This window comes from Raphanus sativus, chromosome 8, assembly GCF_000801105.2.
Source record: "Raphanus sativus cultivar WK10039 chromosome 8, ASM80110v3, whole genome shotgun sequence".
NCBI classification, from domain to species: Eukaryota; Viridiplantae; Streptophyta; class Magnoliopsida; order Brassicales; family Brassicaceae; genus Raphanus; species Raphanus sativus.
Window position 1 is genome coordinate 25,644,593 of NC_079518.1, and position 16,417 is coordinate 25,661,009.

The 16,417-nt window shown below is 32.4% G+C and overlaps 3 protein-coding genes across 3 annotated transcripts; 2 read left to right on the plus strand and 1 right to left on the minus strand.

The window, feature by feature from the left end:
• The first annotated feature begins 811 nt into the window (after positions 1–811).
• On the plus strand, positions 812–2,936 carry LOC108819367 (proteasome subunit alpha type-5-A). Its single transcript, XM_018592385.2, has 10 exons — positions 812–914; positions 1,017–1,073; positions 1,173–1,254; positions 1,485–1,565; positions 1,762–1,875; positions 1,974–2,075; positions 2,169–2,227; positions 2,307–2,409; positions 2,493–2,558; positions 2,640–2,936. Exons 2-10 carry the CDS (start codon positions 1,060–1,062, stop codon positions 2,730–2,732), a joined length of 714 nt encoding a protein of 237 aa, XP_018447887.1. The 5' UTR covers positions 812–914; positions 1,017–1,059; the 3' UTR covers positions 2,733–2,936.
• A 3,989-nt stretch (positions 2,937–6,925) lies between these two features.
• Positions 6,926–9,104, plus strand: LOC108822399 (26S proteasome regulatory subunit 7 homolog A). Its single transcript, XM_018595467.2, has 8 exons — positions 6,926–7,084; positions 7,227–7,478; positions 7,555–7,616; positions 7,739–7,883; positions 7,957–8,175; positions 8,252–8,433; positions 8,533–8,708; positions 8,810–9,104. Exons 1-8 carry the CDS (start codon positions 6,998–7,000, stop codon positions 8,965–8,967), a joined length of 1,281 nt encoding a protein of 426 aa, XP_018450969.1. The 5' UTR covers positions 6,926–6,997; the 3' UTR covers positions 8,968–9,104.
• Positions 9,105–9,173: 69 nt separating this feature from the next.
• Positions 9,174–13,043, minus strand: LOC108822398 (protein STRUBBELIG-RECEPTOR FAMILY 6). Its single transcript, XM_018595466.2, has 15 exons — positions 12,739–13,043; positions 12,281–12,422; positions 12,145–12,216; positions 11,998–12,063; positions 11,854–11,925; positions 11,699–11,770; positions 11,546–11,617; positions 11,405–11,470; positions 11,252–11,314; positions 10,862–11,175; positions 10,505–10,776; positions 10,036–10,440; positions 9,826–9,959; positions 9,587–9,743; positions 9,174–9,499 (listed from the first exon to the last, which is right to left on the minus strand). Exons 1-15 carry the CDS (start codon positions 12,836–12,838, stop codon positions 9,353–9,355), a joined length of 2,154 nt encoding a protein of 717 aa, XP_018450968.1. The 5' UTR covers positions 12,839–13,043; the 3' UTR covers positions 9,174–9,352.
• Between the last annotated feature and the right edge of the window lie 3,374 nt (positions 13,044–16,417).

Sequence of the window (16,417 nt, forward strand, 5' to 3'; positions counted from 1 at the left end):
AAAATTTCAGAAAGATAATTTTAAGATTTGAAAAAGAAATATTATTTATTTTAAAACATAATTTAAAAAAAAATACAAAATATATTTTCAAAGTAATATAAATATTTTGATATATATATCTAATTTCTTAGATGATTACATAAAATAATTAAGTAACATAAACTAATCAACCTTATATCTAAAATAATAAATTATATTAAAATTAAAAAAGACAACAACCAACCTAAATGCAAATAAGAAAATAATCAAACTTTTAATATATTTAGAATAAAAATATTATAGTTGAATTCAGAAAAATAAATGCAATCCAATATACCTAAATGATAACTAAATCGACTAGATATAACATATCTAAAATCATATGTTTAATTAAAGTAATGTAATATTATTAATATAAATTATGCATAAAATTATAAATTAAATTTAAAATTAAAGTATATAGCAATTAAATATTATAGTATATTTATTTTATAAATATTTATATCCGTACATGAGTACGGGAAAATCACCTAGTTTTACATAAATTCCATGTTCAATAACAGGTGATTTGAAAATAATTTTTAAAATACTTAGTTGAATAACAGGAAATTTTAAAACAACTCTAAAACCTTTTAAAATCATAGTTTCAATACACCCTCCTGATATTCCGCTTGCAAGCTCGCACCAAGATCTAAGATCCAGTTGAGATTAAAGGAAGGCACTTAAAACTTTAGTCCACTATCAAAGCTAAAAACAAAACAGTTAAGGCCAACTTATGGCCCATGACTTATAAAGGTAGGCCTATTAAAGCCCATTAAGAAAACGACGCTTTTGGGATCAATCTAACTTGTTGTTCAAGAAGTGAACCTTCGGAAAGCTGCCTAAAAGACGAGCCAAACGCATCCAGTTTCTCCAATTCGCCGATCAATCAGCTCGTATGATCTTCTCTTCTCAACAGCTTCTTATTCGATTACATTCCCTTCTCGTGTGTTAACCCAGATCTGTTAATTCTTCTACGGTTTTGATTCTGTGTGCAGACAGACACTTGAAAGAGGGTTTTACAGATCGAAGAAGAAGAAGATGTTTCTCACTAGGTCTCTTCTTCTGCTTCTAGGTTTACTTAAAGTTTCGTCCTTTTATATGTTTCAATCATGGGGTTTTGCTTATCGTGATTTTTGTGTTTTTGTTCGAAGGACTGAGTATGACAGAGGAGTCAACACTTTCTCTCCTGAAGGCAGGCTCTTCCAAGTCGAGTACGCCATTGAAGCTATCAAGGTAACGGCTTTTTATTATGTGTTGAGAAAATGAGTTCATGTCTCTTTAGTTTAATCGGTTATCAGTTCTTAGTGTTGTAGCCATTAATGATTTTATTTAGTGTGTATCTTTGATTGCTTAGAGTTAGAGTATTGCAGAGATTGGATCACATTTTTTTTTTATTGCTGTTGTTGAGATTTACAGTGTGTATTATATTTCTTGAGTGTCTGATGAGTGTGGGATTATTGCAGCTTGGTTCTACTGCAATTGGAGTGAAGACAAAAGAGGGAGTTGTACTTGCTGTCGAGAAGCGTATCACCTCTCCTTTGCTGGTTTGACTGCTTACCTTTTCTCTTTGCATTCTATGTTACTTGTATACGGTATCTCAGTCTATGTTAAAACTACTTACACTGAATCGTATTGAGAACAACATCAGTCTATGTGTATCACCTCGCCTTATCTGGTTTTGGCTGCTTAAATTGAATCTTTATTTCTCAAAGTTAATATTATTTCTTTTTTATTTTTCAGGAGCCGAGCAGTGTGGAGAAGATAATGGAAATTGATGACCATATTGGCTGTGCCATGAGCGGTTTAATTGCTGATGCGCGTACTCTCGTTGAGCATGCACGAGTCGAGACTCAAGTGAGGTTTCTCTTTCTCGGTTTTATTTTTTTTTTGCTTATAGCCTAAAAAGACCTCTAAACACATTATTTATTAACTACTTGTTTGCTGACGTTCAGAACCACAGATTCTCGTATGGTGAACCAATGACTGTAGAGTCCACTACACAAGCCCTGTGTGATCTGGCTTTACGGTTTGGTGAAGGAGATGAAGAATCAATGGTAATAGTAACTGATACGCCTATTGGAATCCATATTTAATCGTTACATTTCCACATGAGTACTGATTCTCTTTCTCCATTCATGTTTACGCAGTCTCGGCCATTTGGAGTCTCTCTTCTCATCGCTGGTCATGATGAAAACGGACCGAGCTTGTAAGTATCAGCCTTCCTCTACTGATATGATCCACTTGTTGGTTGATCACATTCGTCAAACGACTCGGTCTTGTTATAGGTACTACACGGACCCATCTGGAACATTCTGGCAGTGCAATGCAAAGGCGATTGGTTCAGGCTCAGAAGGAGCTGATAGTTCTCTTCAAGAACAATTCAACAAAGTAATTTTAGAACTTATACAATAATTAATTCCTCAATCTGACTTAACTGTTCTAACTATCACCTCCCTTTAACATTGGTGCAGGATCTGTCACTTGAAGAAGCTGAGACGATCGCTGTATCTATCCTCAAGCAAGTTATGGAAGAAAAGGTATAAATTATTCAATCCAAAACTTTTTACAGTCTACCAAAGTTTTTGATCCCATGTTAATAATGGGTCTGGTCTGTGAAGGTGACTCCGAATAATGTGGACATTGCCAAGGTAGCTCCAGCGTACCATATCTACACTCCACAAGAAGTTGAAGCAGTCATTAGTCGTCTTTGAGGAAGATACTCAAATGCGGTTGATGTATCTCTATCCCCCTTTGTGTCTTCTTCGGATTTATAAACAAAGAGAATTTATTTTTCACCTGGTCTGCTAGATTTGATGTTTCATTTGACGTTTTAGTTGTGTTGTGTAAGAGAATCTTTTCTTTACCATGTCATTCAATAACCTATCGGATTTTCTGACAGAAAATTTCCGTTAAAACTTCGCATCATAAATATGTCGGAGAAATGCAGATAAAACGGTTTATCATAGTTTTAAATAGTTAAAAAATTCAAAACTAAATGAATATATATGCATAAAATTATAAGGCAATTTTCTCAAATAATTCATTATAAAATTTTTGTCACTAAAAGAACTCAAAATGAGGAGAACAACCAACAGAAATTTCATTTAAAAACAAAAATATTTCCAAATTTATAGTTTCGAATTGGACAAGACTTAGGTTCACCCCCTATGGTGAACCTTTAAATTCACCACTCTTCTTAAAACCAATCAAAATGCCATGTAGATAATTAAATAAAAAATATTAAATTATTAAAAAAATAGTTAAAAAGAAAAATAAAGTCAATTTTAATGATGCAAACTAAACTCTAAATCATAAATTCTAAACCCAAATATATACCCTAAACCCAAATTTTATACCCTAAACCCAAACCATATACCCTAAACTCAAATTCTAAACCTTAAACCCAAACCATAAACCTTAAATACAAACCCTATACTCTAAATCGATCATGTATCCTATACCCTAAACCCAAATCCTATACCCTAAACTCAAAACGTATATCTTACACCTAAATTCTACACCTTAAACCCAAACCCTAAACTTAAGAATTTGGCTTTAGGATTTACGATTTGGGTTTAGGGAATAAGATTTGGGTTTAGGGTATATGGTTTGGGTTTAGGGTATATAGTTTGGGTTTAGGGTATAGGATTTGGGTTTAGGGTATAGGATATAGAATGGGTTTAGGGTATAGCATTTGGATTTAGGATTTAGAATTTGAGTTTTGGATATATGGTTTGGGTTTAGGGTATAAAATTTGGGTTTGGGGTATAGATTTTGGTTTAGAATTTAAATTTAGGGTTTACTATTTAGTTAACGTTATTAAAATTAACGTTATTTCTTTTTTAAACTATTTTTTATAATTTAATATTTTTTATTTAATTATCTACATGGCATTTTGATTGGTTTTAAGAAGAGTGGTGAATTTAAAGGTTCACCATAGGGGGTGAACCTAAGTCTTGTCCTTTCGAATTATATGTTTCCAAATTCGAACTTTTATGATTTTTTCCGATTTTGTTTGAAGTTTCTTTCCTTATTTTTGAAATTCATATTTCTTTTTTAAATTATTATTTTTTAATTATTTTGAAATTTTAGTATTTATTTAGTTTTTTAAAAAATATTTAAACCCCACATCCAAAATCTATACCAATTAACTCTAAATCATAAATTAACATTAAAGATATAAATATACTGTATATTTATTTTTTAATAAAACTTATTTTAGTCATTTTTGTAAGTTATTTTGGTGATAAAACTATCCTAGAAAATTTCTCTAAAACTGTTATATTTATTTTATAACTTATATTTAGTTTATTTGTACAATTAATATATAATTAAACTGAATTTTGCAAAAGGATTTTTTTGTATTCAAACTCTCACGAAATTAGAGCGTTTAAAGTTGTTGTTACACTTAATTCGAAACGTATATTACCGAACAACTATAATTCGTTTAAAATAAACGATTCAAAACAAAATATGAATGGTGACATTTATAATGAATAGTGTATCTGCTGAATATATAATATTTTTTTATTTTCTTGTAAACTAAAATATCAGTGATATTAATATTATTCTAAATATATGTATATTATTTTAAAAAGTATTTTGTATATCTGAAATATGAAAGTTGCCAAAGTTGCATATATTGTTGTTTAAATGATGTTTTTATTTTACATTCATACTATAAATTAGTATGTATAAAGATTGTTAATTACTAAAATATTTTGTAATTCATTAGTATTAGTAGATTTTATTATTATATATTTAATTTAATAGTAGATCTAAAAATATCATTGTTTGATAACATGTTATTTTATTATTAAATAATACAATTACTTAAGAATTAATAAAAATCATAAAACATACAGGATAATTAAAGAGTCAAACCACACCATATGAAAATGGTGAAATACATAGACTTTCGAATCTATACTATAATGAAGCACTTGAATCACTCCTGAAGCGACACGTCAGCATTTTTGTGGAGCACACTTTAAAAAATGTTAAAAATGTCAAATCTATGGTTTGAACTCATGTTACTAAGATATAACTTCTACCATTTATACTACTGAACTAATGGATAATTTATACATTGATGGCCGAAACTAATATATATTTATGAAGGTTGGAGTACTTCTTGGGCTTTCTCTGAGGGCGGGTCTGTAAATGTATTATGAGATTCATTTTTAAATGAGCTTCATCACGTTATATTAAAAAATAGCTTAAGTTTGCAACAATTATAGTTTTCTCATATTGTAAACCGTCGTTGTTTAACAAGAGTTTTCCCGCCAAAACCATAAAATTGAGATTTCCCGCCGAAACCGTAAAATCGAGTTTTCCCGCCAAAACCATTAATCGAGTTTTTCCGTCAAAACCTTAAAATTGAGATTTCTAACCAAAATCGTAAAATCGAATTTTTGAATTTTTCCGCCAAAACCGTAAAATCGAGATTTCCCACCAAAACCGTAAAATCAAGTTTTCTCGCCAAAATCGTATCTATGCTTTTGAATTCAACAAAACATAATTAAATTATGTTAAAATTGATTTTTTTGGATGCTAAAACTGATTTTGTATTTGGAACTTTGTGGAAGGCCCATTTGAAATTGACCAATTTGGTTTGGACAATTTGGATTTTGACCATTCGGGATTAAAAAGATATAATATCCGATAAACTGTTTGTCCACTTAAACATGCCAATTTGACATCTCTGCCGGGAATATACCCAAGGAGCTTACCCATTTGCCTGGGCTTAAGAAACTCGATGTGTCCAACAACAATATCTCCTGTGGTGTACCAAAGTTCAGGGGCAGTGTGACATTGCGGTACTCTAAAACTTTAAATTCTATTGGTTTGTTTTTAAAATTTATTTTTTTTTCTTCAAAATTTTTTTGTTAACAACAATTTAAAATTATAAAGTAAATACTCAGAACTTTCAAAAACAAATTATTACATCCCCTAGATTATATTTGATAAGTGATTTGTACATATTTCATCATTACAATTACTTTCAACAAAGAATTATGACATGATTTAAAAGAAATATGACATGACATTAATTTAACTGTGACATATAAAGTTTTCTATATTAAGATTTATGTTTTTGGTAAGATTTCTTAAATATGGTAATGACTATTTTCTATATACGCAGCATTCATATTTTTGGAAAATTTTCGTAATATAATAATAACTAACAAATTTTATATCAAAAATATTTTTTTCCTACAAGTATCCATTTTGGTAAGATTTTAGAAATATGGTAATACTAATAACTTTTTTATATCTATTAAAATAATATAATTATATATATAAATAATAGTTACAAATTTTTTTATCAATTTATGAATCATATTTTTATTATCAAAATAAGTGTAGTTATAATTATATATTTATCAACTTATATATATTATTTATATTAATGTATATATTTATTAGAACTAATTTAAAATAAAACTTAACTGAATAAAATAAAATTAAAAAGAAAGAAAACTTAAATAAATCAAACTAAAAAAATTACATTATGTTTTACTTTCTAGCAAATAAAATTTAAATTTAAATACTGAAAATTGAAAATTTGTTTATATAAAAATATTTTTAAAATTTTTCATATCTGCGCATGGCGCAGAAAAACTCCTAGTAAACATATATATGAGGTGAAAATTCTCAAAAAAAATACAACATGAAAAAGTTAAAAAAAATAGATTTAAAGAAAAAAGTTTATTCAAGGAAAAGAAAAGGAAAAGTTTAGGAAAAAGAAACAAAAAGAAAAACGGGAAACTGGATTATATGCGCATGAGCCACGCGTGTGGAGTCTGAGAGCTGACCTCTCCAACAAGGCAGATGATATGGGCCGAGCCGAAAGCCCAGTTTAAGCCCAATTTACACGTGTAACCTTATAATAATAACCAAAGAGTTTCATTTCCTCTCGGGCAAGCCAAGAATCGTTAAAATCTCAAAATCTCCGATCGAACTCCGGCGAACGATGACGAGAGATATCGAAGATGAGATCAGAGACGAGAAGAATCCTCCGCCCCTTGACGAAGATGACATCGCTCTCCTCAAGACTTACGTAAGCAAACCCTTCTCACTCTCGGATCTAGCTTTAGGAGAGTCCACGTTAGTTAAAGTCGCTACCTTTAGGGTTTCTAGAATAAGGGTTTCTTGCTATTGACACTGTTCAATGTTTCGGCTTGATGTGATTCCTTTGACAGGGGTTAAGTCCTTACTATGTAGCTGACAAGAAAGTGGAGAAAGAAATCAAGGAGCTCGCCAAGAAGATCAACGATCTCTGTGGTATCAAGGAGTCTGATACTGGTTTAGCTCTTCCTAGTCAATGGGATCTCGTCGCTGATAAACAGATGATGCAAGAGGAGCAACCTCTCCAGGTTGCTAGATGCACTAAGATAATTAGTCCAAACACTGAAGACGCCAAGTACGTCATCAATGTCAAACAGATTGCTAAGGTACATTCAATTATTTGCTTATGTGTAGCCTTTTGGTTCGTTTTTGGTTATAACTGGTTTTGTTTTTTGACTGCAGTTTGTCGTTGGCCTTGGCGATAAAGTGTCTCCCACTGACATTGAAGAAGGCATGCGTGTAGGGTATGTTTCCTGCTCATGAACTGAGATTGTTTCTTGTTTAATTATCAGTTTCTTCTTTATTCTGCTTGTTGCTTCCCTGTCGTTGTAAAACATTTATCATATGGATGATTTGCATTTTGCAGAGTTGATAGGACCAAGTATCAGATACAGATTCCTCTACCTCCAAAGATCGATCCTAGTGTCACCATGATGACTGTTGAAGAGAAACCTGATGTTACTTACAATGACGTTGGTGGCTGCAAGGAGCAGATTGAGAAGATGAGAGAGGTCTGTTGTTCAACTTTTCTTGTCATTATTTTCTCTCACTCCCTTATAAAAGTTGTGTGTTTATTGATTGTAGGTGGTTGAGCTGCCAATGCTTCATCCAGAGAAGTTTGTGAAGCTTGGAATAGATCCTCCCAAGGGAGTTCTCTGCTACGGTCCTCCTGGTACCGGTAAAACCCTTTTGGCAAGAGCCGTTGCTAACAGAACCGATGCTTGCTTTATCAGAGTTATTGGCAGTGAGCTTGTCCAGAAGTATGTCGGTGAGGGAGCTAGGATGGTTCGTGAATTGTTTCAGGTAATTAATTGGCAACATTACATCTTGATATCTGTGTTTTTTCTCTAGAAAGTATGCTAAATACTCTCCTTTGCAGATGGCTCGGTCCAAAAAAGCTTGCATTGTGTTCTTTGATGAAGTTGATGCCATTGGTGGTGCAAGATTTGATGACGGTGCGGGAGGTGATAACGAAGTCCAACGTACTATGCTTGAGATTGTGAATCAGCTTGATGGGTTTGACGCACGGGGTAACATCAAGGTTCTTATGGCAACAAACAGGTCAGAATCCCATTCCTTACCAGCCTTTTAGTAAACTACAGAAACACAACTATACCGCTTGAGTCATTGGTCTTTCTTTATTTTATCTGTATGAAACAGGCCTGACACGCTGGACCCTGCTCTTCTACGTCCTGGACGTCTTGACCGTAAGGTTGAGTTTGGTCTTCCTGATCTGGAGAGCAGAACACAGATCTTCAAGATTCACACAAGAACCATGAACTGCGAGAGAGACATCCGTTACGAACTCCTTGCTCGTCTCTGCCCGAACTCAACTGGTAAATGATCCAAAACCATCAAACAGCTCTCTTACTTCTATTTTATGGTCTCTTGAGGTTTGTTCCTTACTTTTGGTTTTGGTAATAACAAATTTTGCTAGGAGCTGATATCAGAAGTGTGTGCACTGAAGCTGGAATGTATGCGATCAGAGCTAGGAGAAAGACTGTGACTGAGAAAGACTTTCTAGATGCAGTGAACAAAGTCATCAAAGGTTATCAGAAGTTCAGTGCCACTCCCAAGTACATGGTCTACAATTAAACTTTCTTTAGCAGCATATGTTCCATTAACTTTTGTTTTCGTCTTCAATGTACTTTTGACTCTTTAGATATTCTCCCTTTTAAGTTTGTTATTCGCAGTCAAATCTTATGAAATAATTGAACCAGACCTAAACAGAACCAGTGTAGAACAAACCAATAACGGATCCTGTTCATATGTACTTGCAGGAAAAGTAGTGCACATTATCATAGAAAGAATATTGTTCATGCCAAAGATCTAAAAACTACAAATTTGGAAACACATTACAACCAAATACAATGGATAATATACTGTGAAAAGGTTTATCAAACATATTACAATAAAACAATGACTTCATCCATATGGAGCAAAGTGTTCTTTTTTTTTTCTTCTTTCTGTGGTGACAGATTTACATGTAATCGTTGGTTGTCTCAGCACTACCAGAGCGCTGTGTTGGATCAACTCCAACAGTTCTCTTGCTCATGTTAGCTCTCTGCACTAACACAACCAGTGACTGCACAACTTCAGACATTGGTGGTCTAAACTCTGGCTCCGGCTGTGTTCAAGAACCAAACCAAAAATCAGCAAAACAGTTTCTTGATTTTGGAAGTTACTTACAACAGCCAGTTCATTATGTTTATACCTGGACGCAGAGAGCAATAACATCGGCAAATCGAGAGAGAGATTTAACAGGATAAAGTCCTTCAAGAGCTGGATCAACCATTTTGCCTAAAGCATCAATGTCATGAAGCTGTGGTGTTGCCCATCTAACCAGTGACTGTTCAGATCTTGATCTTGTGCTGCAAAAAGTTAATAAACCCTTCAGAAACACATTAAATCAAGCTTAGCAGTTATAGCAATGATCATAACTAGAAGTTTTACCTGTCGAATGGTTTCCTCCCGGTTAAAAGTTCAAGCATCACTACTCCAAAACTGTAAACATCACTCTTCAAAGAGTATTGACTTGACATTGATACTTCAGGTGCGCTATACCCTTCATCGGTTTGGTTTAGTAACTGCACGTTTACCCGAATGATGCTATAAGCAAACCAAATAAGCTTGAGAAATAGTAAAGTGTTTTGAATATCTAACCTCATTTGCTGTGGGGAGGAAGCTTGCGAGACCTGAATCTGATAAGTGAGGATTCATCTCGGAATCAAGTAAAATATTAGCTGATTTGATGTTCTTGTCAACTATAGATGGCGAACAAACTTCATGCAGGTACTCTAGTGCACGTGCAGTTCCAAGAGCGATCTTGACTCGTGAGTTCCACACCAATGCTTTGCTTTCTTCTTCAGATAAGTGTAACAAGTCATGTAGCGATCCTTTACTGTGGAACTCATAGACCAGGAGATGTTGTCCATGCTCAGCACAGTAACCAACAAGCTTTGTCACATTTGGATGATCCAAAACGGCGATTTTCGATACTATTTCAGTGAAATCATCGGTCATGCTATGTGGAAGAGCAGATGAATCAATTTTCTTCACAGCAAGAACCTATAAAGAAAAAAAAATATTACGACATGTTTCATCAAGAACAAAAAAATGTAAATATTAATACCTTTCCATTGTTAAATTCAGCTCTGTATACTCTACCAAAAGTCCCTTCACCAAGAAGATTATCAACACTGAAACTGGCAGTAGCAATCTGAAGATCTGCAACTGAGTAAACTCTCACATTCGAGGGAACAGCCACGGTGGATTTCTTGACAACTATAGGCTTAACATCATCATCAAATGATCGATCAGCTGGTGGAGGCCGGAGATTAATAGACAAGGAAGCATCAAGTTTCTTTGTCTCAACTGATGAAGAACTCTGAATAGAATTGTCTTCTGCAAACCATATGAGAATCTTGGTATTATTTTTGTTTGAATGTTTATATGTAAAGTGGGATTGTTTATATGTAAAGTGGGATACCGTGAAAGTCGCTTGGAGGAAGAGTGAAAGGCTGGTTATCTGTTTTCTCAATGTCCATAGATGATGATGATGATCTCTTTGATCTTCTTCTTCTTTTGACCAAGAAGAAAGCCACAAGAGCTGTAACTACTAGTAATGAAATGATTATCCCTGCTATAGCACCAGCTCCAATTCCTGATTTCTTGGAATCTCCATTGCCGGTGGAATCACGGTTTGCACCTCCTCCGGATTTATGGCTCGGTGAGCGATGGATTGGAGGTGTACCAGGTGGTGGTGGAGGTGCAGGTCCATTATTGAAAGAGTTACCATCTTTTCTGTTTGCAAGAACAAAGAAAAGTGAGAGATCAAAGGAAAATATAAAGAGCAAATGTCTGTGAAAGAAGAGCTTACATTAAATTAATGCCCTTTAAGGTACTGGGGATCCAGCCAGTGAAGTCATTGTTTGCAATGTTCCTAAGGAACATTTAGCAAGACCCAAAACTTTAGTGGATGTCTTAGAAAAAAGAAAACAGTTTGACATGTAGTGAGGTTAGGTTTACTCACAGGGTCTCAAGGGGAAGACCGGCTAAGACATTGAGTGTTCCTGAGAACTGATTGTTCTGAAGGAATCTGACAAGTTAATATCCAACATGTTTAGTAGCTGAGATACTACTAACTTTAAAAATCTACGGAAGCTATGCTTACAGTGATTTTAAACTTGTAAGAGAGGTGAAAGTTCCGGGTAGAGACAAGGTGAAAGAGTTGAAAGAGAAGTCCCTGAAACACATGAACTTTTGTCAATACAAAGACTAGAACTTGAGTGAACAATCAGAATTCTTCTTCTCTTTAGGATCTTACAAGGTTGTAAGAGAGGTGAGCTTGGAGAAGTCCACAGATACTTGCCCCTTCAACTGATTGTGAGCAAGATTGCTGTTTTTTTTTTGGCATAAGACAACAACATTAATACTACTCACATCTTTTATGGGAGATGTCAAGTGAAGCAAATCACTTACAGATACTTAAGTGATGCCATATTGGAAATGGAGTATTGAACAGCTCCAGTGAATTGGTTATTTGCAAGATTCCTGAAACACTAAGGATTAATAAACTCGAAAACACGGATATTAAAGTATCAAAAAAGGATCAATAGAACTTACAATCGTTGCACGTTTTGAGGAAGCTGATATGGTAAATCACCTCCAAGGTTATTATTGCTTAGATCACTGCAAGTTTCCATCAAAAGATGATTACCAAAAAAAAAACTTAATATCAAACAGCATAGAATTTGACAGATTTAATCTTACAGCTCTGTAAGAGAAGTCAATTTATCAAGCTGGAATCCGAGTGTTCCAGAGAGCTCAAGACCTGATAACTTTCTGCAAAGTAGATAATGTTAACAACTGATTCTAAAGTTAGAGAAACAAGAAGATGAGTACTAACATTTGAGTAACTCGTGATCCAGAGCAAGTAACGCCTCTCCAGTTCTGACCATTACCACAAGGATCACCAGCTGGTGATGCAGTCCATTGTGTTAACTGTCCTGGTGAATTCATACTGGTGAACAACATGTTCAATGCTGAAACTGCAATAAGTTTTTGAAGACAATAGACAATTAGAACACAATCTAATCATATTATTAAATCAAATTCTTATTACTTTCTAATACCAAAGGATCTTGTAAGGATCCATGAGAAGAGAAAGGTTCAAGATTTGACCCAGCCAAACTAAAAAGATTTGAGATTTGGATGAATAATGGAAACAGAATCAAAAAGAGAAGAACATAGAGAAAGTGAGAGTATATACGAAAAAGATTGAGACTTTGAGAAACCCATTAAAGCTTAAAATCAAAAGCGAGGAATAATGTGAGAGAAGATTCTCAGAACAGAGAAGAAACTCACTGTCTGATGCATCAGTGGCTCCATGGATGGGTCTAAGCTCGAATCCTATAATGCAGACTGTAAGCAGAGCCACGACGACCACCACCCGATTCTCCATCATCTTCTTCCCCTTTCTCTCTCTCTCTCTCTCTCTCTCTCTCTCTCTCTCTCCGGATGCCAAATCTCCTCTTATTACCAAACAAGTAAAGAAATTTTTTGTGTTTGTGTTTTTTTTCCTAAATTGTAATAATTTATGGAAAGTTTTTTTTTCTTTCTTGAATGTGATTTTAGTACTGTTTCTTTCAGCTCTGCCAAAACGAATTTCTACAGAGTAAAGCTGTCAAGCACGATTTAAGCCAATAAGAATACAAAAGTCACAGATTCGGCGCATTTTGTTTGATTGTTTTTTGTATATTTCATCAATCTTATTTTTAATGCCAAATAAAATTTATATTAATCTGTTTTATATTCTTGAATTCCAATAATAGGACCGTCGATTAGAGTATTATTTTCCTCTCAATTCAAAATTATTCAGCGAGAAACATTGAAGAAAAAGCTGTCTTTGTTGGTGTACATGACATGATTACGGTCATCTGACCATGATATATAGCTTAATTAATAATAGTGCCGCCTGTAATGTACATTTCCTAACAGCAATGTTTTTAAGCCCCATCCGCACAATTTTCCACATTACCAGATTATTGATAGCGAATCACATATTAATAAATTTATTGATTTTAATCAGTTAATTATTTTAATATATAATTATATATTAGCTATTAAATGTATAAGAGAAATTTTAAATTTTATTTTTCATATTTTATTTTTATTTATATTTCACATGTAAATATTAAAAATAATATTTCACATATAAAATATTAAAAATATTAAAAATAATTTACATAATTTAATATTTTTTGTAAGAAGTTAAGAGTTAAAACATATAATAAAACATATCAAGATTTAAATTGTTAAATCTCATAACTTTTAGATATTTAATGTTAATAAAAAATTAATTTTAAATCAAAATATACCACAAGTAAACATTAAGATTATAATAGATTTTTGATAACAAAAATAAATAAATACCAAATCTTATCAACTAATTTTTATTTATTTTTATTGTCGATCACTATATGTTTTGTTAGGTGGCATAATGAAGTGTTTATAAAAATCTTAATATCATAACAAAATAGTATAGTTAATATTATATATGATTTTACAAAATTGAATAAGATCAATGATTCTGATTCACAACAAAACATATTTAGAAACATGTAAAATAAAATAAAAACCCGATAAAATATGTGATTCACGAAAAAAATAAAAAGTATAGTTTATATTATAGAAACAAAAATCTAAAAGGCTAAAACAAATGCTACTCATGATGAATAAAATAAAAAAATAAAAAAAGTTGAAAGAAATATAGAGTATATGTGGCAACAAGAAAAATAATAGAAAAATAAAAAATTTATAATAAAAATATCTTTTTCTATTTGGAATATAAAACCTATTTAATAAATTAATTTAAAACCTAAAAAATATTTACTGGCTTATCCAATGATTCAACCAATTGCTGGATTACCAAATTTTTAAAAATTTAACGGATTTTTTTTAGGTTTTTAATTAGTGGTTTATTTCTTAATAATCCAAACCGGATTATTTAACGGATCACCGAATTTATCGATCTGACTGCGGATCGGGTGAACTTATAAACACCGCCTGACAGGCTAACATACGCGCTTATGGAGGTTGTATTTTATTTTGTGTCGTATTTTCAATTTATTCAATAACAAAAATTTAATAATAATGTTAACGTATACGATGAGACCAATCTAAAAACAGGAAGGTTGGATATGGTTGGGTCTTTACATTGTCCCATCACTGCTTTTGCCAAATCCATTTATCGGTGCTCATCTACGCTATTTGCCAACTTACTTTGGGTCTTAAATACAAAGAAAGACGACTGCAAAATAAATGCAAGTTTGTAATCAGCAGTACTGCAGTACGAATAATTTTGAGGGAAGAGCAATTTCTAAAGTAAATATGTATTAGAGCAGAGTCATTGGTAGGTGATGAGTGGGTTCAGTGCCGTGCTAGTCCTTTTAGGGGTCTAAGGGCATCTCCATCCCCACTCCATATTTTACTTTATTTGTAGAGTAAATGGAAGGGAAAATAGAGTAGTGAACAAAAAATAAAAGCATTACTCCATTTATAGAATAATGCTTTTATTTTTTGTTCATTACTCAATTTCTCATTCCATTTACTCTATAAATAGAGTAGAATATGGAGTGGGAATGGAAATGCTCTAAGGCAAATTTTAATTTAATTATTATATTTTTATATAATTATATATTTTTATAATAGACTAACCGTATATATAATTTTAAATGATATAAAATAATAAATGTCTGAAATAAAAATGATGGTGTATAAAGAATTTTGATTTGTGAGTTTTTGTGCAGAATCATATTCTTATATATATATATATATATATATATATATTAACAAATTCTATTACAATACTCATATAATAAAAATACCAAACAAAATTTTATTTGATATATCCTATAAAAATGAAAGTATCATGTTAACCATTAATATTTACACCATTGAATATGACAAAATATAATTATAAAATGTGATTGTAAAAAGATTGTGTGGAAACAAATTTGATTAAACAAAGACAGTTGTGATATTTAAACTTGAATAGATAAAATTAAACATATAAAATGAGGGAAAGAAGAGCATGTTTTCTTGTCTGTATTTTGTTTTGAAATCAGATAAGAAACACAAAATAAAATTAATTTTGAACTATAGAACTAAGAGAAATTTTGGAGGACTGGAGTCCGAAAATTTTGACAAATTATGGGAGGCCTGAGGCAATACTTTTCTACTAACACTGTAAGCACAACTCTGGGTGAGTTTTTAGTGATAAAACAGGAAACTGAAGTTTGAGAGAGATTAAAAGAAAAGGTTCTCAAAACAGAATTTGACCATTTTTTTTTTTTTTTTTTTTTTTGATAACCGTGGTGTGATCCCAAAGGCTTTCTAGGCCCAAGGACTAATCACCACGAGGCCCGCAAGATCCGCGTTTTCTTACCACTTAAGGCGCTCCGGGTGGCCAAGTAGAATCGAACCCAGGGCGGAAGCTCCAGCCGGAGCCCCTTTACCACTAGGCCAAGACCACTTGGTTAGAATTTGACCATTGATATTGGTATTTTCTAAGGAGTAATGATATATTATGTATTTCTTTACCACATTGCAATCAAAGTTTCTTCAAAATAAAAAAAAAAAATTCGTAAGTATTTCTTGAATATTGTTTTTGAGAAAATAACATATGTCCATTTATTACTCATTTGGGCATTAAAAACAAAAAAAACAAAAAATTAGTTAAATAAATTATATTAAAATATTTATATTAACTTCCTTTAGGAAACCCCACGTAAAAAGATGACAGATTGTAACACTATTGTTTTTTTTTTCTTTCTCAAAGCTGGTTCTCAAAAACATATCTTCAACAGTATTGTTCTTTTTTTTTTAACACTATTGTTCTTTCTTATTGCTGAGGAGGTCGTGAACCACCAATTTTCGTAGTTCATACTGAAATGCTACTTATGGCATAGTAATTTCTGTCTATCATTTATGGTACATGACTACATGGTTTGCACTTTGCAAGTTTAGAAACTAAAACTTTATG

Bases quoted from the DNA above. Each gene is read 5' to 3' on its own strand.
- LOC108819367 (XM_018592385.2), top strand. The intron at 1,566-1,761 runs GTTTGACTGCTT...TTTATTTTTCAG, and splicing joins GTATCACCTCTCCTTTGCTG to GAGCCGAGCAGTGTGGAGAA. The intron at 1,876-1,973 runs GTGAGGTTTCTC...GCTGACGTTCAG, and splicing joins ATGCACGAGTCGAGACTCAA to AACCACAGATTCTCGTATGG.
- LOC108822399 (XM_018595467.2), top strand. From the start codon at position 6,998: ATGACGAGAGATATCGAAGATGAGATCAGAGACGAGAAGAATCCTCCG. The intron at 7,479-7,554 runs GTACATTCAATT...TTTTGACTGCAG, and splicing joins ATGTCAAACAGATTGCTAAG to TTTGTCGTTGGCCTTGGCGA. The intron at 8,176-8,251 runs GTAATTAATTGG...TCTCCTTTGCAG, and splicing joins TGGTTCGTGAATTGTTTCAG to ATGGCTCGGTCCAAAAAAGC.
- LOC108822398 (XM_018595466.2), bottom strand. From the start codon at position 12,838: ATGATGGAGAATCGGGTGGTGGTCGTCGTGGCTCTGCTTACAGTCTGC. The intron at 11,926-11,997 runs GTAAGTTCTATT...TTAGTGTTTCAG, and splicing joins CCTCAAAACGTGCAACGATT to GAATCTTGCAAATAACCAAT. The intron at 11,771-11,853 runs GTAAGTGATTTG...AAAAAAAAACAG, and splicing joins ATGGCATCACTTAAGTATCT to CAATCTTGCTCACAATCAGT.